General features: G+C 46.1%; 1 protein-coding gene across 1 annotated transcript in view; it reads left to right on the forward strand.

The window, feature by feature from the left end:
• cemip (cell migration inducing hyaluronidase 1) overlaps positions 1 to 22,500 on the forward strand; it is an 88,189-nt gene that overhangs the window by 59,462 nt on the left and 6,227 nt on the right. The window contains exons 14-23 of the mRNA XM_031812431.1: positions 7,614 to 7,683; positions 8,405 to 8,533; positions 11,418 to 11,503; positions 12,961 to 13,092; positions 13,614 to 13,649; positions 15,272 to 15,427; positions 16,370 to 16,550; positions 16,967 to 17,182; positions 17,511 to 17,722; positions 21,120 to 21,305. Of these exons, the coding sequence (XP_031668291.1) occupies positions 7,614 to 7,683; positions 8,405 to 8,533; positions 11,418 to 11,503; positions 12,961 to 13,092; positions 13,614 to 13,649; positions 15,272 to 15,427; positions 16,370 to 16,550; positions 16,967 to 17,182; positions 17,511 to 17,722; positions 21,120 to 21,305 (1,404 nt within the window). The remainder of the gene's footprint in view (positions 1 to 7,613; positions 7,684 to 8,404; positions 8,534 to 11,417; positions 11,504 to 12,960; positions 13,093 to 13,613; positions 13,650 to 15,271; positions 15,428 to 16,369; positions 16,551 to 16,966; positions 17,183 to 17,510; positions 17,723 to 21,119; positions 21,306 to 22,500) is intronic.

Raw genomic sequence — 22,500 nt, forward strand, 5'->3', positions numbered from 1 at the left:
CTCCTCTCCTCTCCTCTCCTCTCCTCTCCTCTCCTCTCCTCTCCTCTCCTCTCCTCTCCTCTCCTCTCCTCTCCTCTCCTCTCCTCTCCTCTCCTCTCCTCTCCTCTCCTCTCCTCTCCTCTCCTCTCCTCTCCTCTCCTCTCCTCTCCTCTCCTCTCCTATCCTCTCCTATCCTATCCTATCCTTTCCCTTCTCATAGCACAGAGGGAGTATTAACTTAAAATGCTGAGAGGAATAAAGCAACAAATGACTGTAGAGAATATCTACTAAATAACAGTTACAGAGTAATCTATGCATTCACTGCACTTCCTACAGTAATACACACACACACACACACACATACGCACACACACACACACACACACGCGCACACACACACACAGACACACACACACACACACACACACACACACACACACACACACACACACACACACACACACACACACACACACACACACACACACACACACACACACACACACACACACACACACACACAAAGATGAACATTTTATTTTAAAAGGCTAAGTAACACCTGCACTTAATGCCTGTAGAAAGAGAGAGAGAGGGAGGAAGGAGAGAGATGGGGAGGGAGGAGAGATATGCTAGAGAGAGAGAGAGAGGGAGGAAGGAGAGAGATGCTAGAGAGAGAGAGGAAGGAGAGAGATGCTAGAGAGAGAGAGAGGGAGGAAGGAGAGAGATGCTAGAGAGAGAGAGGGTGAGAGACAGAAAGGAGAGATGCGAGAGAAAGAAAGAGATGGAGGTGAGAGAGATGGAGGTGAGAGAGAGATAGAGATGGAGGTGAGAGAGAGACTTGTTGGTAGTTATTGCTAAAACTGCTGTGACAATTCTCACTCATTACCCAGAGCTGCTTATACCACACACACACACACACACACACACACACACACACACACACACACACACACACACACACACACACACACACATACACACACATACACACACACACTACACACACACACACACACACACACACACACACACACACACACACACACACACACACACACACACACACACACACACACACACACACACACACACACACACACACACACACACACACACACACACACACACACACACACACACACACACACACACACACACACACACACACACACACACACACTACCATCTGAAAGAGTGTATTGTGTACTCTGCTGTGCATATGCCTGTTGTCCGAACCTCTGGCAGTCTCTATGGGGGTGCCACAGGGTTCAATTCTCGGGCCGACTCTTTTCACTGTGTACATCAATGATGTCGCTCTTGCTTGGTGATTCTTTGATCAAATCAAATCAAATCAAATTTGTTTATATAGCCCTTCGTACATCAGCTGATATCTCAAAGTGCTGTACAGAAACCCAGCCTAAAACCCCAAACAGCAAGCAAAGCATGGTGGCTAGGAAAAACTCCCTAGAAAGGCCAAAACCTAGGAAGAAACCTAGAGAGGAACCAGGCTATGAAGGGTGGCCAGTCCTCTTCTGGCTGTGGAGATTATAACAGAACATGGGCAAGATGTTCAAATGTTCATAAATGACCAGCATGGTCAAATAATAATAATCACAGTGGTTGTAGAGGGTGCAACAAGTCAGCACCTCAGGAGTAAATGTCAGTTGGCTTTTCATAGCTGATCATTAAGAGTATCTCTATCACTCCTGCTGTCTCTAGAGAGTTGAAAACAGCAGGTCTGGGACAGGTCGCACGTCCAGTGAACAGGTCAACGTTCCATAGCCGCAGGCAGAACAGTTGAAACTGGAGCAGCAGCACGGCCAGGTGGACTGGGGACAGCAAGGAGTCATCATGTCAGGTAGTCCTGAGGCATGGTCCTAGGGCTCAGGTCCTCTGAGAGAGAGAGAAAGAAAGAGAGAAAGATAATTAGAGAAAGCATACTTAAATTCACACAGGACACTTGATAAGACAGGAGAAGTACTACAGATATAACAAACTGACCCTAGCCCCCTGACACATAAACTACTGCGGCAGTGTCTTTGATCCACCTCTATGCAGACGACACCATTCTTTATACATCTTGCCCTTCTTTGGACACTGTTAACAAACCTCCAAACTCAAATCAAATCAAATAAAAAAAATTATATAGCCCTTCGTACATCAGCTGATATCTCAAAGTGCTGTACAGAAACCCAGCCTAAAACTCCAAACAGCAAGCAATGCAGGTGTAGAAGCACGGTGGCTAGGAAAAACTCCCTAGAAAGGCCAAAACCTAGGAAGAAACCTAGAGAGGAACCAGGCTATGTGGGGTGGCCAGTCCTCTTCTGGCTGTGCCGGGTGGAGATTATAACAGAACATGGCCAAGATGTTCAAATGTTCATAAATTACCAGCATGGTCGAATAATAAATAAGGCAGAACAGTTGAAACTGGAGCAGCAGCACGGCCAGGTGGACTGGGGACAGCAAGGAGTCATCATGTCAGGTAGTCCTGGGGCATGGTCCTAGGGCTCAGGTCCTCAGAGAAAGAAAGAGAGAAAGAGAGAATTAGAGAGAGCACATGTGGGGTGGCCAGTCCTCTTCTGGCTGTGCCGGGTGGAGATTATAACAGAACATGGCCAAGATGTTCAAATGTTCATAAATGACCAGCATGGTCGAATAATAATAAGGCAGAACAGTTGAAACTGGAGCAGCAGCATGGCCAAGTGGACTGGGGACAGCAAGGAGTCATCATGTCAGGTAGTCCTGGGGCATGGTCCTAGGGCTCAGGTCCTCCGAGAGAGAGAAAGAAAGAGAGAAAGAGAGAATTAGAGAGAGCACACTTAAATTCACACAGGACACCGAATAGGACAGGAGAAGTACTCCAGATATAACAAACTGACCCTAGCCCCCCAACACTTAAACTACTGCAGCATAAATACTGGAGGCTGAAACAGGAGGGGTCAGGAGACACTGTGGCCCCATCCGAGGACACCCCCGGACAGGGCCAAACAGGAAGGATATAACCCCACCCACTTTGCCAAAGCACAGCCCCCACACCACTAGAGGGATATCTTCAACCACCAACTTACCATCCTGAGACAAGGCTGAGTATAGCCCACAAAGATCTCCGCCATGGCACAACCCAAGGGGGGGGCGCCAACCCAGACAGGATGACCACATCAGTGAATCAACCCACTCAGGTGACGCACCCCTTCCAGGGATGGCATGAGAGACCCCAGTAAGCCAGTGACTCAGCCCCTGTAATAGGGTTAGAGCTCAAACAAGCTTCAACGCCATACAACACTCCTTCCGTGGCCTCCAACTGCTCTTAAATGCTAGAAGAACTAAATGCATGCTCTTCAACTGATCCCTGCCCGCACCCGCCCACCCGACTAGCATCACTACTCTGGACGGTTCTGACTTAGAATATGTGGACAACTACAAATACCTAGGTGTCTGGTTAGACTGAAAACTCTCCTTCCAGACTCACATTAAGCATCTCCAATCCAAAATGAAATCTAGAATCAGCTTTCTAATTCGCATCAAAGCCTCCTACTTGCACATAAACATAAACATCTGCACATTTATCACTCCAGTGTTAATGCCAAATTGTAATTATTTCGCCTCCATGGCCTATTTATTGCCTTACCTCCCTACTCTTCTACATTTGCAAACACTGTACATATATTTTTTCTATTGTGTTATTGACTGTACGTTTGTTTATGTGTAACTCTGTGTAGTTGTTTTTGTCAGTGCTTTGCTTTATCTTGGCCAGGTCACAGTTGTAAATGAGAACTTGTTCTCAACTGGCCTACCTGGTTAAATAAAAATAATATTCCCCTGTCCGCTGACAGACGGCTAACATGTTCCCCTGTCCGCTGACAGACAGCTAACATGTTCCCCTGTCCGCTGACAGACGGCTAACATGTTCCCCTGTCCGCTGACAGACGGATGTTCCCTGTCCGCTGACAGACAGCTAACATGTTCCCCTGTCCGCTGACAGACAGCTAACATGTTCCCCTGTCCGCTGACAGACGGCTAACATGTTCCCCTGTCCGCTGACAGACAGCTAACATGTTCCCCTGTCCGCTGACAGACAGCTAACATGTTCCCCTGTCCGCTGACAGACGGCTAACATGTTCCCCTGTCCGCTGACAGACGGCTAACATGTTCCCCTGTCCGCTGACAGACAGCTAACATGTTCCCCTGTCCGCTGACAGACAGCTAACATGTTCCCCTGTCCGCTGACAGACGGCTAACATGTTCCCCTGTCCGCTGACAGACGGCTAACATGTTCCCCTGTCCGCTGACAGACAGCTAACATGTTCCCCTGTCCGCTGACAGACAGCTAACATGTTCCCCTGTCCGCTGACAGACAGCTAACATGTTCCCCTGTCCGCTGACAGACGGCTAACATGTTCCCCTGTCCGCTGACAGACGGATGTTCCCTGTCCGCTGACAGACAGCTAACATGTTCCCCTGTCCGCTGACAGACAGCTAACATGTTCCCCTGTCCGCTGACAGACGGCTAACATGTTCCCCTGTCCGCTGACAGACGGCTAACATGTTCCCTGTCCGCTGACAGACAGCTAACATGTTCCCCTGTCCGCTGACAGACGGATGTTCCCTGTCCGCTGACAGACAGCTAACATGTTCCCCTGTCCGCTGACAGACGGCTAACATGTTCCCTGTCCGCTGACAGACAGCTAACATGTTCCCCTGTCCGCTGACAGACGGCTAACATGTTTCCCCTGTCCGCTGACAGACAGCTAACATGTTTCCCTGTCCGCTGACAGACGGCTAACATGTTCCCCTGTCTGCTAACAGACGGCTAACATGTTCCCCTGTCCGCTAACAGATGGCTAACATGATCCCCTGTCCGCTGACAGACAGCTAACATGTTCCCCTGTCCGCTAACAGACGGCTAACATGTTCCCCTGTCTGCTAACAGACGGCTAACATGTTCCCCTGTCCGCTAACAGACGGCTAACATGTTCCCCTGTCCGCTGACAGACGGTTAACATGTTCCCCTGTTTGAAGGCTTAGACCTTGACAAATGCAGGGTTCTTCAGTAATGTACATTTTCACTGAACAAAATCAGACAGAATTTCCCAATCCTAAAAGCTAAACTGAAAGCTTTTTATTAATCAGTTACAGTATTCATTGTCTTTCATTTTCTTTCTATGGTGTCTTTCGCTCAATCTCGTTCTCTGTCCATTTATTTTGAAATACCCCAAGCTCAACAAAGACAATTACACCTCTCTGTCTCTGTCGTTCTCTCTCTCTTGTTCTCTCTCTCTCTCCTTCTCTCTTTATCGCTCTCTCACTCTCTCTCTCATTCTCTCTTTCTTGCTCTCTCTCTCCTGTCCCTCGTTTTCTGTGTTGATTATAGAGTAGACTGTGATTAGGGCTAGTAGAGACCTTGATTACTGATGACCTGATTTGCTTTCATGTTTTTGAAAGGCAGCGACGACCCCTTGTTAATTGTGTGTGTGTGTGTGTGTGTGTGTGTGTGAGAGACAGAGCACTTAATTTATATATATATATATATATATATATATATATATATATATATATATATATATATATATATATATATATATTTCACCATTATTTAACCAGGTAGGCCAGTTGAGAACAAGTTCTCATTGACAACTGCGGTCTGGCCAAGATAAAGCAAAGCAGTGCGACACAAACAACAACACAGAGTTGCACATGGAGTAAATAATACAATAGAAAAGTCTATATACAGTGTGTGCAAATTTGGTAAGATTAGGGAGGTATAAGGCAATAAATAGGCCATAGTGGTGAAATAATTACAATTTAGCAAATTAACACTGGAGTGATAGATGTGCAGAAGATGAATGTGCAAATAGAGATACTGGGGTGCAAAGGAGAAAAAAAATAACAATATGGGGATGAGGTAGTTGGATGGGCTATTTACAGATGGGCTATGTACAGGTGCAGTGATCTGTGAGCTGCTCTGACAGCTGATGCTTAAAGTTAGTGAGGGAGATATGAGTCTCCACCTTCAGTGATTTTTGCAGTTCGTTCCAGTCATTGGCAGCAGAGAACTGGAAGGAAAGGTGGCCAAAGAAGGAATTTGCTTTGGGGGTGACCAGTGAAATATACCTGCTGGAGCGCATGCTACTGGTGGGTGCTGCTAGGGTGACCAGTGAGTTGAGATAAGGCAAAGCTTTACCTAGCAAAGACTTATAGATGACCTGGAGCCAGTGGGTTTGGCGACGTATATGTAGCGAGGGCCAGCCAACGAGTGCATACAGGTCGAAATGGTGGGTAGTATATGGGGTCTCTAGTGACAAATCGGATGGCACTGTGATTGACTGCATCCAATTCACTGAGTAGAGTGTTGGAGGCTATTTTGTTAATGACATCGCCGAAGTCAAGGATCGGTAGGATGGTCAGTTTTACGAGGTATGTTTGGCAGCGTGAGTGAAGGATGCTTTGTTGCGAAGTAAGAAGCCGATTCTAGATGTAATTTTGGATTGGAGATGCTTAAAAATGTGTGTCTGGAAGGAGAGTTTACAGTCGAGCCAGACACCCAGGTATTTGTAGTTGTCCACATATTCGTTTTTTAAATGTATTTTAAATGTAAAAAAAAATTACCCCCTTTTCTCCCCAATTTCGTGGTATCCAATTGTTAGTAGTTACTATCTTGTCTTATCGCTACAACTCCCGTACGGGCTCGGGAGAGACGAAGGTCGAAAGCCATGCGTCCTTCGAAACACAACCCAACCAAGCCGCACTGCTTCTTAACACAGCGCACATCCAACCCGGAAGCCAGCCGCACCAATGTGTCGGAGGAAACACCGTGCCCCTGGCGACCTGGTTAGCGTGCACTGCGCCCGGCCCGCCACAGGAGTCGCAAGTGCACGATGAGACAAGGATATCCCTACCGGCCAAACCCTCCCTAACTCGGACGATGCTAGGCCAGTTGTGCGTCGCCCCATGGACCTCCCGGTCGCGGCCGGCTGCGACAGAGCCTGGGCGCGAACCCAGAGAGTCTCACAGCTAGCGATGCGATGCAGTGCCCTAGACCACTGCGCAACCCGGGAGGCCCTTTGTCCACATATTCTAAGTCAGAACCGTCCAGAGTGGTGATGCTGGCCGGGCGGGCAGGTGCAGGCAGCAATTGGTTGAAGAGCATGCATTTAGTTGTATGGAATTGAAGCTTGTTTGGAGGTTAGTTAACACAGTGTCCAAAGAAGGGCCAGAAGTATCCAGAATGGTGTTGTCTGTGTAGAGGTGGATCAGAGAATCACCAGCTGCAAGAGCGACATCATTGATATATACAGATAAAAGAGTCGTCCCGAGAATTGAACCCTGTGGCACCCCCATAGAGACTGCCAGAGGTCCGGACATCAGGCCCTCCGATTTGACACACTGAACTCTGTCTGAGAAGTAGTTGGTGAACCAGGTGAGGCAGTAATTTGAGAAACCAAGGCTGTTGAGGTGCTGCCTGAAGTGAGGAGTAGGACACAGGGATAATCAACAACTCTTGTTTTCTCTCCTTCCTCTCTCTCATGTTCTCACTCTCACCCTCCTCTCTCTCATGTTCTCTTTCTCTCTCTCCCTCCTCTCTCTCACGTTCTCTCTCTCTTTTCCTCCCTCTTGTTTTTCCTTGTCTCTTCCAGTGCTACGTCCACCTTTTGGATTGCCAACCCCAATAACAACCTCATCAACTGTGCAGCAGCAGGCTCAGAGGTAAGTCTCTCTCCCAATCTCCCTCGCTTGCTTCCTCTCTCTCTCTCTCTCTCTCTCTCTCTCTCTCTCTCTCTCTCTCTCTCTTTCTCTCTCCTGTCCTCTCTCTCTCTCTCCTCCCTCCATCCCCCTCACTCCCTCCCTCTCCCTCTATCCCCCCTCACTCCCCCCCTCTCCCTCTCTCTCTCTCTCCTCTGTCCTCTCTCTCTCCTCCCTCCATCCCCCCTCACTCCCTCCTTCTCCCTCCCTCCTTCTCCCTCCCTCTCTCTCTCTTTCTCCCCTGTCCTCTCTCTCTCCTCCCTCCATCCCTCCCTCACTCCCTCCATCTCCCTCTCTCTCTCTCTCCCTTTCTCCCCTGTCCTCTCTCACTCAATTCAATTCAATTCAAGGGGCTTTATTGGCATGGGAAACGTGTTAACATTGCCAAAGCAAGTGAGGTAGATAATATACAAAAGTATATCTCCTCTGTCCTCTCTCACTCTCTCCTCACTCTCTCCTCACTCTCTCTCTCCTTGTTCTCTTTCTCTCTCTCTCTCTCACTCTCTGTCTCCCATTCACTCTTTCTATCTGTCCTTGTCTTCAGGTGTACAGTATGTATGTAGGCCTCATTGCCCCAATGTCCAGTCTGATGAATTACTGTATATTCATTTGTTATGTATAGTATGGTGTGTGTGTGTTAATGATTGCATGTGTTTGTTAACATACTGTGTGTGTGTCCTTCAAGGAGACCGGTTTCTGGTTCCTCTTCCACCATGTGCCTACGGGAGCCTCTGAGGGCATGTACTCTCCTGGCCGCTCCGAACACACACCTATGGGCCAGTTCACCAACAATAGGGCCCACTCCAACTACAGGGTAGGACTTTATGTGTGTGTGTGAGTCTTGTTAGATAATAACAGCAAACATACAATAGAATAAAGGAAGTCATATTAACCAATCAGATATAAGCTAACTGCTCTTCCCTGTGTGTGTGTTAACCCAATGTGTAAAGGTTCATTTGCGGTTTGGAGCAGCGATCATTACATGTTAACGAGCATCTTCAGTTGATAATAAATCTCTATGTGGTCTGGTTAAGGCCCTTGTGGTCTGTGCTAGCAGCGCCTCTCTCTCTGTCATGTTCACACCCTTCTCTCTCTTTCTCTCCACCCTTTCTCTCTTTTTATCTCTTTCTCTCTTTCCACCCGTTCTCTTTCTTTCTCTCTCCCATCCTTTTCTCTCTCTCTCTCTCCATCCTTTTTCTCTTTCTCTCTCTTACTTTCTCTCTCTCTCTCACCACCTTTTTTGGATCTTGCTCTCTCTCTCTCCACCCTTTCTCTCTCTCTCTTTCTTTATCTCCACCTTTCTCTCTCTCTCTCTCTTACTTTCTCTCTCTCTCACCACCTTTTTTGGATCTTGCTCTCTCTCTCTCTCCACCCTTTCTCTCTCTCTCTTTCTTTATCTCCACCTTTCTCTCTCTTTCTCTCCACCCTTTCTCCCTTTCTCTCTCTTTATCTCCACCTTTCTCTCTCTCCATCCTTTTTCTCTCTCTCTCTCCACCCTTTCTTTCTCTCTCTTTCTCTCCACCCTTTCTCTCTCTCTCTTTCTCTCCACCCTTCCCTCTTTCTCTCGCTCTATCTCACTCTACCCTTTCTCACTCGTACTCTCTCACTTTCTCTCTCCACGCTTTCTTTCGCTCTCGCTCTCGCTCGCTCTCACTCCACCCTGTCTCTCTCTCTCTCACTCTCTCTCTCTCTCTCTCTCTCTCTCTCCACGCTTTCTCTCTCTCTCTCTCTCTCTCTCTCTCTCTCTCTCTCTCTCTCTCTCTCTCTCTCTCTCTGTCTCTCTCTCTCTCTCTCTCTGTCTCTCTCTCTCTGTCTCTGTCTCTCTCTCTCTGCTTAATATTTTCTCTCTCTCTGTCTGTTCCTAGCAGGGTGTGTTAATAGAAATATAACTAATGTCAAGCTGTTACCACAGCCTCCTTGTGATAGAAGTAGATATACCAGCTTGTACACAAAGACACAGACGTACACACACCATCTTGTGCACACATAAAGAAGCTGACATACACATACAAGTGTTTATGCGCACACACCCACACAAAGACATATGCACGCAACACGAAGACGCACATGCCTCGGCAAACACACACCCACACAAAGACATATGAACGCAACACGAAGATGCACACGCCTCGGCAAACACACACCCACACAAAGACATATGCACGCAACACGAAGACGCACACACCTCGGCAAACACACACACACACAAAGACATATGCACGCAACACGAAGACGCACACGCCTCGGCAAACACACACCCACACAAAGACATATATACGCAACACGAAGACGCACACGCCTCGGCAAACACACACACACACCCACACAAAGACATATGCACGCAACACAAAGACGCACACGCCTCGGCAAACACACACACACACACACACACACACACACACACACACACACACACACACACACACACACACACACAGTAAGCACACACATATAAAACAAAAGAAACACTGTTGCTGCATAAATCTGATAGATTTATTGGTGGGACTAACAAACAATAGGCTTACGTTTCTGATGAAGTTGATTCATGCCAAAACTGTTTTTGTTTGTCCCTCAATAAATTATTGGGGGTGGCAAATAATTCACCAGTTGAATTATCCTGGATAGTCACCAGTTGAATTATCCTGGATAGTCACCAGTTGAATTATCCTGGATAGTCACCAGTTGAATTATCCTGGATTGTCACCAGTTGGATTATCCTGGATAGTCACCAGTTGAATTATCCTGGATAGTCACCAGTTGAATTATCCTGGATAGTCACCAGTTGAATTATCCTGGATAGTCACCAGTTGAATTATCCTGGATAGTCACCAGTTGAATTATCCTGGATAGTCACCAGTTGAATTATCCTGGATAGTCACCAGTTGAATTATCCTGGATAGTCACCAGTTGAATTATCCTGGATAGTCACCAGTTGAATTATCCTGGATAGTCACCAGTTGAATTATCCTGGATAGTCACCAGTTGAATTATCCTGGATAGTCACCAGTTGAATTATCCTGGATAGTCACCAGTTGAATTATCCTGGATAGTCACCAGTTGAATTATCCTGGATAGTCACCAGTTGAATTATCCTGGATAGTCACCAGTTGAATTATCCTGGATAGTCACCAGTTGAATTATCCTGGATAGTCACCAGTTGAATTATCCTGGATAGTTACCAGTTGAATTATCCTGGAGTAAGGAATGATTTGGGAATTTTCAAGTCCCTCAGTCGAGCACTGGATCCCTCTTTTTTTCATATGAAGCTAAATATGTGTGTCAGTGTGTGTCTATTAGGCCCTTGGTTCAGGAGGAACTGGAGGGAGGGAGAGGGAGAGAGAAGGAAAGAGAGGGAGGGGAAGGAAGGAGAGAGACGGAGAGAGAGGGAGAAGGAAAGAGAGGGAGGGGAAGGAAGGAAGGAGAGAGAGGGAGAGAGGAAGAGACAGACAGAGACCTTGGAGGCTGTTGTGTTGTTGCTTGAGGTGACTCAGATGATCGGTCCCAATGGCACGCTATTCCCCACATACAGTAGTGCACTACTTTTGACCAGGGCCAGGGCTGTACTATGTAGGGAATAGGGTGCATTGTGGGAATCACCTTCAAAGCTATCTGTTGTTCATATCTGTTGGCTGATAGCTGGCTCCTTGACAGGAAGTGTTAATGTAATGTAATGTAATGTAATGTCTGCACTTGTGCAGGCTGGGATGATCCTAGACAACGGTGTAAAGACGACACAGGCCAACGACAAGGACAAGAGACCCTTCCTTTCTCTAGTGGGAGCAAGGTCAGTGTCTCACCACACACACACACACACACACACACACACACACACACACACACACACACACACACACAGGTTGGTAGTGGATGCAGAGAGACTGGGTGAGGGGGAGTAGTTTAGATGTTTTTATTTAACCTTAATTTAACTAGGCAAATCAGTTAAGAACAAATTCTTATTTACAATGACAGCCTACCCTGGCCAAACCCTAACCCGGACCACACTGGGCCAACTGTGCGCTGCCCTGTGGGACTCCTAATCACGGCTGGTTGTGATACAGCCTTGAATCAAACCAGGGTCTGTAGTGAGGCCTCTAGCAGTGAGATGCAGTGCCTTAGACCACTGCGTCACTCGGGAGCTAGTTAGCAGACCTCTTTCAGATACAGTGCCTTGCGAAAGTATTCGGCCCCCTTGAACTTTGCGACCTTTTGCCACATTTCAGGCTTCAAACATAAAGATATAAAACTGTATTTTTTTGTGAAGAATCAACAACAAGTGGGACACAATCATGAAGTGGAACGACATTTATTGGATATTTCAAACTTTTTAACAAATCAAAAACTGAAAAATTGGACGTGCATAATTATTCAGCCCCTTTACTTTCAGTGCAGCAAACTCTCTCCAGAAGTTCAGTGAGGATCTCTGAATACTTTCGCAAGGCACTGTACATATGTCAAAGACTTTCAAATACATTGTTTGCCTATAACAATGCAATCAATTGAATCGTCCTAAAAGTCCAAGTGCACCTCAAGCAGAGTATTTGACCCCAGTCTGCAGACCCAGTCCCCCAGGCTTCATACAGTACGTTGGTTTACATCTGAACAGTGAATAATGCATAGCAGAGATGTCTGCATGAATGACCGTGATGTTTGAAATACTTTACACAAGCCCTTGATTCAAAACAAGATCCTGACTGGTTTATTTGTTGATACACTGTATGTTCTGTTTACCCCACATTACTAATCACATTATATTAATTTATTACGCTTCATTTTTTTGTTATAGTTTAGTTATTTGATTTAGTTCTGCATGAATTAGAGTGGCGACTGCCTTGGATTCTAAGCTGTTTAAAGGAACAATGGGTAGTTATGGGCAGGGCAGACCAGTGTAGCTGATTTTTCTCTCTCTCTCTTCTCTCTCTTCTCTCTCTCTCTCTCTCAATCACTCTCTCTCTCGCTCTCTTTCTCTCTCTCTTCTCTCCTCTCTTCTCTCTCTTCTCTCCTCTCGCTCTCTCCCTCTCTCTCTTCTCTCTCGCTCTCTTTCTCGCTCTCTCTCAATCACTCTTCTCTCTCTCGCTCTCTTTCTTGCTCTCTTTCTCACTCTCTTTCTCTCTCTCTCTCTCTTCTCTTCTCTCTTATCTCTCTTCTCTCTTTCCTTCTCTCCTCTCTCTTCTCTCTTCTCTCGCTCTCTCTCTTCTCTATCTCTCTTCTCTCTCTCTCTCTCTCTCTTCTCTCTCTCTCTAGATATGGACCCCACCAGGATGCGGATCCCTTCAAGCCCCGTGTCCCAGCTCTCATCCACCATTTTGTGGCCTACAAGAACCAGGACCACGGAGCCTGGCTGAGGGGAGGAGATGTCTGGCTGGACGACTGCCAGTGAGTAGACGGAGGGAAGGAGCGAGCGGTAGAGGTGGGGGGAGGGATTGATTGATAGGTGGATTGTAACAAATACATATTTAGCTGTAACCTACCAAATATACACAATCACGCCTCTGAAAAATGGCTACATTTTGACTAGCTTGTATTTCTCTAACCTCCCTCTCAGTCCTATGGTGCTGCCACCCCAATTATCATGCTTACCTCTAGGCTTCTACTGCCAGGTCCAGCAGTCAACACAGCAGTAACTGTCAGAAACATCCCATTTACACTGAATCCTCTATTGTCTTTCTCACCTTCAGTCTGTTGCTGCTTTTCATCCTCGCCAACATTTCCAATGGCAACCCTTATCCTTGGAGTTTTAGACAAACAGTGTGTGAATAGCCACACACACACACACACACACATACACACACACACTGTTGACATGCGGAAACAGATAATGTCTGTGTAATATTCTCATTCTAATATACCGTCTACTATGTGATTGGCTCCAACAACTGTTTCTCTCTCTCCCTCAGATTTGCTGATAATGGAATTGGCCTAACACTGGCTAGGTAACACATTAATGTTAATAACATCGTGTGTGTGTGTGTGTGTGTGTGTGTGTGTGTGTGTGTGTGTGTGTGTGTGTGTGTGTGTGCCTTCGTGCGGTGTGCATGTGTGGTTCATGTTTGTATTTACTGGTGACTGCAGAAGACCCCGTTGCAGTAATTGGAAAACACCTTATATGGTCGTCTGCTTATGATGCAGTAGGAAAGAAAGACTTTGAAAGAGTGTGAAAGTAATTTGGGAGTGTGAAAGTGGCATCTCTAGGTATATGGGCCTGGGCATGGTTTGTAGCTGGTTTCACTCACTCACTCACTCACTCACGTACTTACACACACACACACACACACACACACACACACACACACACACACACACACACACACACACACACACACACACACACACACACACACACACACACACACACACACACACACACACACACACACTTGTTTTACTATCCTTGTGGAGACAATTGATTCCCATTCAAAATCCTATTTCGCTAACCCCTAAACCTGAAACCTAACCTTAACCCTAATTTTAATCCTAAACCTAACCCCTAAGCCTAAAATAGACATTTTCCTTGAGGGGAATTGTCCTTGTTTTACTTTAGTAAAACCAAAAACACACACAAAAGTGTTAACTTTGACATCTATTTTAGATTTGGTTTTATGTTTAGTCTTAAAATACCCTTTTCACATTTTAGTCATTTCATCCTTCGTTAGTTTTAGTTATTATCAGTCGACTAAAACTCTGGACAGTTTTAGTTATTATCAGTCGACTAAAACTCTGGACAGTTTTAGTCACAGCCATTTTAGTCACATAATAGAAAAATAATCTATTAAATAATGAATATTTAAGCTACTTCTAACTTCCATCATGTACTCATTCAGATAGCCTTGTCCAACTAGACCTACGATCCCCTCGTATACCTTAGCTGGCAACATTTATATTGTGACAGATTGTACCCAATGCCTGACATAATGAATCATATAGGATATAAAGCCTTGGCTAGATGTTCAATCATTTACGGCTCTGATTTTCTCCACATCATAACCGTCAAGGGGGGTAAATAAAAGCCTTTTCTTTAAAAAGGGGAGAATTTGACCTCTCCAAAGATGTCAGAACTATAACTGTACTCCTAACATTCAAGAAATAGCATTTGTTTTCCCCATAGGAAAACAGCCACCCCAGAACGGTACCAGAGCGGCAACACAGATTCATGAGTAACAATATAGACCGATGTGATCAGAGTAAAAATAGCCTACATGAAAGTAAGAGAGAGTAAGCATTATTGTGTCTAGTTGAGTTTGGTTACAAGTCCAGTGTCCTGGCTTCGCATCAGATTGATGAGCGACTGATGTGACCACTGGGAGCTGTGTGAGAGAGCCGGGCAGATCAGCTCAATCAGTTCACACAACTGAAGAATATTCTGCATGCTTATGATTGGAAAAAACAGATGAAAAGGAGCTTGATTTCAAATGAAATGTCCATTAGTCTCACGTGGAATTCTCGTCTCGTTACATTTTAGTCAACAAAAATGAAAAGTATTTTTCGATGAAATGAACACACACACACAAACTCTTTCTCTCTCTCACTTTGTCTCTGTCTTTCCCTATCTGTGTAGTGGTGGTACATTCCCTGATGACGATGGTTCTCGTCAGGAGGTGAAGAACAGTCTGTTTGTAGGGGAGAGTGAGAACAGGGGCATGCCCATTCCTGACAACCGTATCTGGGGTCCCGGGGGACCCGACCTCAATGGGAGGACCCTGCCTCGAGGAGTGTGAGTGTTGGCTCACACACACACACACACGCACACACACGCACACACACGCTCACGCACACACACACACGCACGCGCACACGCACACACGCACACACACACACACACACAGAGACAGAAAGAGATTCTCTCCTCTTCTGTCTGTTAATTTCTTGTTCTCTTATCTCCCTTCCCCTCCTCCCCTCTTCTTGTCCTTCTCCTCCTCCTCCTCCTTGTCCTTCTCCTTCTCCTCCTTGTCCTTCTCCTTGTCCTTCTCCTTCTCCTTCTCCTTCTCCTTCTCCTTCTCCTTCTCCTTCTCCTTCTCCTTCTCCTTCTCCTTCTCCTTCTCCTTCTCCTTCTCCTTCTCCTTCTCCTTCTCCTTCTCCTTCTCCTTCTCCTCCTCTCCTTCTCCTTCTCCTTCTCCTTCTCTCCTTTCCTCGTATCGTCTCTCCTCATTCACATTTTACCCTGAAATGAACCCCTTCAACTTTTCCCTTTTCAGCGTGTTGCGTGCTTGGCCAGACAGAAAGTATGATTAAAAGTATGATGTCTCAACTTGTGCATATCTGACATTCTTTTATTGTCTGGGTGAAAGAAACCCGTCATCCATCATCTGTCTCAGTTCTACATGATATGCTGTATGGAGAAGAAATGATCATTTGCAACCACATGTGAACTTTTGCATAGTGTTACAAAATGGTCCCAAGATGCAGTCGTTATCCAATATCCGATAGCACAGAGCCTTGTCTGTGTGCTGAAAGAGATGACGATGTCCCCTCCGGCACACTTGGGAACATCGCAAAGCACCCATGATCTTGTCTACGTCCCAAATTGCACCCTATTCCCTACCTGGTGCCCTATTTTTGACCAGGGTCTGTCTGTCCGTCAAGTTCTCTCTCTCTCTCTCTCTAACTCGTCTCCCTCCCTCTGGTCTTTCTGACTCTCTGTATGTCTGTGCTGCAGTGACTTTCCTATCCGCGGCATGCAGATCTACGACGGACCCATCAACGTGCAGAACTGCACCTTCAGAAAATACATTGCCCTGGACGGTCGACACACCAGCGCCTTCGGCTTCAGACTCAACAACTCCTGGCAGAGCTGCCCTAACAACAACGTCACTGACATCACCTTCGACGACGTGCCTGTGAGTGAGTGAGTGAGTGAGTGAGTGAGGGAGTGAGTGAGGGAGTGAGTGAGTGAGTGAGGGAGTGAGTGAGTGAGTGTGTGAGTGAGTGTGTGAGTGTGTGAGGGGGGGGGGGGTGTATCACGCTGATTAGCATTTACCTGTACACATGATGGAAGTTTGGGTGTATTGTGTGTGTGTGGGTTTGCCCTAAAGCGGAGCTGCAGATTTTGGGCATGAGCTGTCAAGATGGATTATGGGTAATGTAGTGCCATAAGCATGGTCTTACAGGGGAGACATGCTGCTCTTTCTCACCTCCATGACACTCATCTCTCCTCTCTCCCCATCTCTGCTCCTTCCCCTCTCCCCCTCTATTCTCTCCACCCCCTCACCCCCTCACCCCTTCCTCCCCATCTACCCCCTGCTCTTCTTATCAGATAACGTCCCGGGTGTTTTTCGGCGAGCCCGGCCCATGGTTTAACAAGATGCAAATGGACGGTGACAAGACCACGATATTCCACGACGTGGACGGCTCGGTCAGTGAGTACCCTGGAGCCTTCCTGGTCAAAGAGGACAACTGGTTACTGAGACACCCTGACTGTATTGACGTGCCTGACTGGAGGGCTGCCATCTGTAGTGGGCATTATGCACAGGTTGGTATGCATACACCATGCAGGCTGAAGGAAGCATGCATGTACACACACACACACACACACCGTATCTTATACAAACACATACACACATGGGTACACAGTATGTACTCACACATTCTTTAAAATAAAGTGTTGGTTAAGTTTCCTCTCAAAGCTAACACACTAGGTTTTTGTGCAGTGTGACCTCATTTCCCCCTCATTTCACTCAATTTCTAATGTCTTCCAGATTAGTGAACATGTTCCTAGTCAAACACACTTGTGTGTTTGTGTGTGTGCTTGTGTCTGTATGCGTTTGTGAATTAATGTGTGTGTGTGTGTGGTCCCTCAGATCTACATACAGACACGTAACCCTGCCAGTCTGAACATGCAGATGGTAAAGGATGAGTACCCTGACAGACCCCTGACACTAGAGGGCGCTCTGGGCAAGAGGAAGCACTACCAGCAGTTCCAGCCCGTGGTCACCCTGGGTAAGGGCTACACTGTACACTGGGACCAGGCTGCTCCTGCAGAGATCACTGTGTGGCTCATCAACTTCAACAGGTTGGTAGTGGACTCAGAGAGACACACACACACACACACACACACACACACACAGACACACACACACACACACACACACACACACACACACACACACACACACACACACACACACACACACACACACACACACACACACACACACACACACACACAGAAACAGAAACAGAGAGAGAGACTACACAGGTTGGTAGTGGACTCAGAGAGATACACACACCTGCAGACACACACACACATACACACACAGACAGAGAGAGAGACTACACAGGTTGGTAGTGGACTCAGAGAGATATAGACACACACACCTGCAGACACACACACACATACACACACAGACAGAGAGAGAGACTACACAGGTTGGTAGTGGACTCAGAGAGATATAGACACACACCTGCAGACACACACACACATACACACACAGACAGAGAGAGAGACTACACAGGTTGGTAGTGGATGCAGAGAGACACACACAGACACACACACACATGCACCCTTCACCACGCACACTATTCACTTCCTTCTCCCAGCATTGTTTCAGCATCTGATCCAAAAAACTGTCCACATCATGGCACCACATCTTATGAGTCAACAATAACCCCAGTAACCCAAAGCCCCATCTCCTGACCATGTGGTCATATTAATAAAACCCATATCATCAAGTCACACCCTTGCCTTCCACGAACCCTATAACCCAAGGGACAGTGTGATACAGTAGTTTATGGTGGCTGTTTGTCTTAGCATATGACATCACCCCTGCCCAGCAAATATTCTTAATATCATTGGCAGTCATTTGAATAGCAGAGGCATTGTAGTCATTTCAAGTGTGTTAGCTACTCCCTGGCCTGAGATTACCCCGAAAGGACTCGGAGGGAGGAACATATACTGTATTGTGGGATATGGGCATTCCCATTGGTTACATGCTGCTCTGGCGCCATCTATTGTTTGTGGAATGGAACTTCAGGTTCAACCATAAACTTTGCATGACATTTCACATTTGAAATCAAATCAAATTTTATTTGTCACATGCACCAAGTACAACAGGTGTAGATCTTACAGTGAAATGCTTACAAGCCCTTAACCAACAATGTACTTATAAGAAAAACAAGTGTTAAGAAATATTTACTAAAATAAACTTTAGTAAAAATAAGAAAATAGAAAAATAACAAATAATTGAATTAAGAGCAACTATAACATAACAGTAGTGTGGCTATATACAGGGGGGTACTGGTACAGAGTCAATGTGCGGGGGCACAGGTTAGTCGAGGTAACTGAGGTAATATGTAGTAAAAGTATAGTGCAAATAGTCTGGTTAACCATTTGATTAGCTGTTCAGGAGTCTTATGGCTTGGGAGTAGAAGCTGATAAGAAGCCTTTTGGACCTAGACTTGATGCTCTGGTACCGCTTGCCATGCGGTAGCAGAGAGAGCAGTCTATGACTGGGGTGGCTGGAGTCTTTGAGGGCCTTCCTCTGACATCGCCTGGTATAGAGGTCCTGGATGGCAAGAAGCTTGGCCTCAGTGATGTACTGGGCCGTACAGACTATCATCTGTGGTGCCTTGAGCGTCATTTAGCAGACGCTCTTATCCAATACCTTTTTCTACTGGTCCCCCTTGGGAATCGAACCCAGTTGCTGAAAATGCCATGCTCTACCAACTGAGCTACACGGGACTGCAGAGTCGTATTCACTCGTTTCTAGTTTCACTATCACCAAACGGAAGAAAGCTGACAAACAGAGAGACTAACTTGAACTTGTCCAATAAAGAACGGCAAAATGTTTTGTTACAGTGTGTTTACTAATTAATATGACCGGTGAGTGGGAGTAGTTGTTTACTAATTAATATGACCGGTGAGTGGGAGTAGTTGTTCACTAATTAATATGACCGGTGAGTGGGAGTAGTTGTTTACTAATTAATATGACCGGTGAGTGGGAGTAGTTGTTTACTAATTAATATGACCGGTGAGTGGGAGTAGTTGTTTACTAATTAATATGACCGGTGAGCAGGAGTAGTTGTTTACTAATTAATATGACCGGTGAGCAGGAGTAGTTGTTTACTGATTAATATGACCGGTGAGCGGGAGTAGTTGTTTACTAATTAATATGACCGGTGAGCGGGAGTAGTTGTTTACTAATTAATATGACCGGTGAGCGGGAGTAGTTGTTTACTAATTAATATGACCGGTGAGCGGGAGTAGTTGTTTACTAATTAATATGACCGGTGAGCGGGAGTAGTTGTTTACTAATTAATATGACCGGTGAGTGGGAGTAGTTGTTCACTAATTAATATGACCGGTGAGTGGGAGTAGTTGTTTACTAATTAATATGACCGGTGAGTGGGAGTAGTTGTTTACTAATTAATATGACCGGTGAGTGGGAGTAGTTGTTTACTAATTAATATGACCGGTGAGTGGGAGTAGTTGTTCACTAATTAATATGACCGGTGAGTGGGAGTAGTTGTTTACTAATTAATATGACCGGTGAGTGGGAGTAGTTGTTTACTAATTAATATGACCGGTGAGTGGGAGTAGTTGTTCACTAATTAATATGACCGGTGAGTGGGAGTAGTTGTTTACTAATTAATATGACCGGTGAGTGGGAGTAGTTGTTTACTAATTCATATGACCGGTGAGTGGGAGTAGTTGTTCACTAATTCATATGACCGGTGAGTGGGAGTAGTTGTTTACTAATTAATATGACCGGTGAGTGGAAGTAGTTGTTTACTAATTAATATGACCGGTGAGTGGGAGTAGTTGTTTACTAATTAATATGACCGGTGAGTGGGAGTAGTTGTTCACTAATTAATATGACCGGTGAGTGGGAGTAGTTGTTTACTAATTAATATGACCGGTGAGTGGGAGTAGTTGTTTACTAATTAATATGACCGGTGAGTGGGAGTAGTTGTTCACTAATTAATATGACCGGTGAGTGGGAGTAGTTGTTTACTAATTAATATGACCGGTGAGTGGGAGTAGTTGTTTACTAATTAATATGACCGGTGAGTGGGAGTAGTTGTTTACTAATTAATATGACCGGTGAGTGGGAGTAGTTGTTTACTAATTAATATGACCGGTGAGCAGGAGTAGTTGTTTACTGATTAATATGACCGGTGAGTGGGAGTAGTTGTTTACTAATTAATATGACCGGTGAGCGGGAGTAGTTGTTTACTAATTAATATGACCGGTGAGTGGGAGTAGTTGTTCACTAATTAATATGACCGGTGAGTGGGAGTAGTTGTTTACTAATTAATATGACCGGTGAGTGGGAGTAGTTGTTTACTAATTAATATGACCGGTGAGTGGGAGTAGTTGTTTAGCCCATCTCAGTGCTGGGCTGCCTCCTGTAACATGTCATTTTTGATATCATGGATTAACTGTGTGTCTGTCTGTGTGTGTGTTCCAGGAACGACTGGATCAACGTGGGCTTCTGCTACCCGCCAGGCACCACCTTCACCATCATCTCCGACATCCACAACCGGCTGACCAAGCAGACAAGGAAGACCGGTGTGTTCATGAGGACCACACAGAGAGACAAGATCAACCAGTCTCACCTGTCCCGAGGCTATTACTACTGGGAGGAAGATACCGGGTGAGGAGGGTGGGAGGTAGGGAGGGAGGGGGGAGAGAAGAGGGAGGGAGAGACTGGAGAGAGAGGGTGAGGAGGGAGAGAGAGGAGAATGTGTAGTAGATGAGTACAGTAGGTAGTCTCCCCTGTCTCTCTCTCAGCCTGCTGTTTCTCCCAGTGAATCCTTATTAACTCTTAGTCTCCCCTGTCTCCCTCTCAGCCTGCTGTTTCTCCCAGTGAATCCTTATTAACTCTTAGTCTCCCCTGTCTCCCTCTCAGCCTGCTGTTTGTCCCAGTGGATCCTTATTAACTCTTAGTCTCCCCTGTCTCCCTCTCAGCCTGCTGTTTCTCCCAGTGAATCCTTATTAACTCTTAGTCTCCTCTGTCTCCCTCTCAGCCTGCTGTTTGTCCCAGTGAATCCTTATTAACTCTTAGTATCCCCTTTCTCTCTCTCAGCCTGCTGTTTCTCCCAGTGAATCCTTATTAACTCTTAGTCTCCCCTGTCTCCCTCTCAGCCTGCTGTTTCTCCCAGTGAATCCTTATTAACTCTTAGTCTCCCCTGTCTCCCTCTCAGCCTGCTGTTTGTCCCAGTGAATCCTTATTAACTCTTAGTCTCCCCTGTCTCCCTCTCAGCCTGCTGTTTCTCCCAGTGAATCCTTATTAACTATTAGTCTCCCCTGTCTCCCTCTCAGCCTGCTGTTTCTCCCAGTGAATCCTTATTAACTCTTAGTCTCCCCTGTCTCTCTCTCAGCCTGCTGTTTGTCCCAGTGAATCCTTATTAACTCTTAGTCTCCCCTGTCTCCCTCTCAGCCTGCTGTTTGTCCCAGTGAATCCTTATTAACTCTTAGTCTCGCCTGTCTCCCTCTCAGCCTGCTGTTTCTCCCAGTGAATCCTTATTAACTCTTAGTCTCCCCTGTCTCCCTCTCAGCCTGCTGTTACTCCCAGTGAATCCTTATTAACTCTTAGTCTCCCCTGTCTCCCTCTCAGCCTGCTGTTTCTCCCAGTGAATCCTTATTAACTCTTAGTCTCCCCTGTCTCCCTCTCAGCCTGCTGTTTCTCCCAGTGAATCCTTATTAACTCTTAGTCTCCCCTGTTTCCCTCTCAGCCTGCTGTTTCTCCCAATGAATCCTTATTAACTCTTAGTCTCCTCTGTCTCCCTCTCAGCCTGCTGTTTGTCCCAGTGAATCCTTATTAACTCTTAGTCTCCCCTGTCTCTCTC

This window comes from Oncorhynchus kisutch, unplaced genomic scaffold (assembly GCF_002021735.2).
Source record: "Oncorhynchus kisutch isolate 150728-3 unplaced genomic scaffold, Okis_V2 Okis03b-Okis08b_hom, whole genome shotgun sequence".
NCBI lineage: Eukaryota > Metazoa > Chordata > Actinopteri > Salmoniformes > Salmonidae > Oncorhynchus > Oncorhynchus kisutch.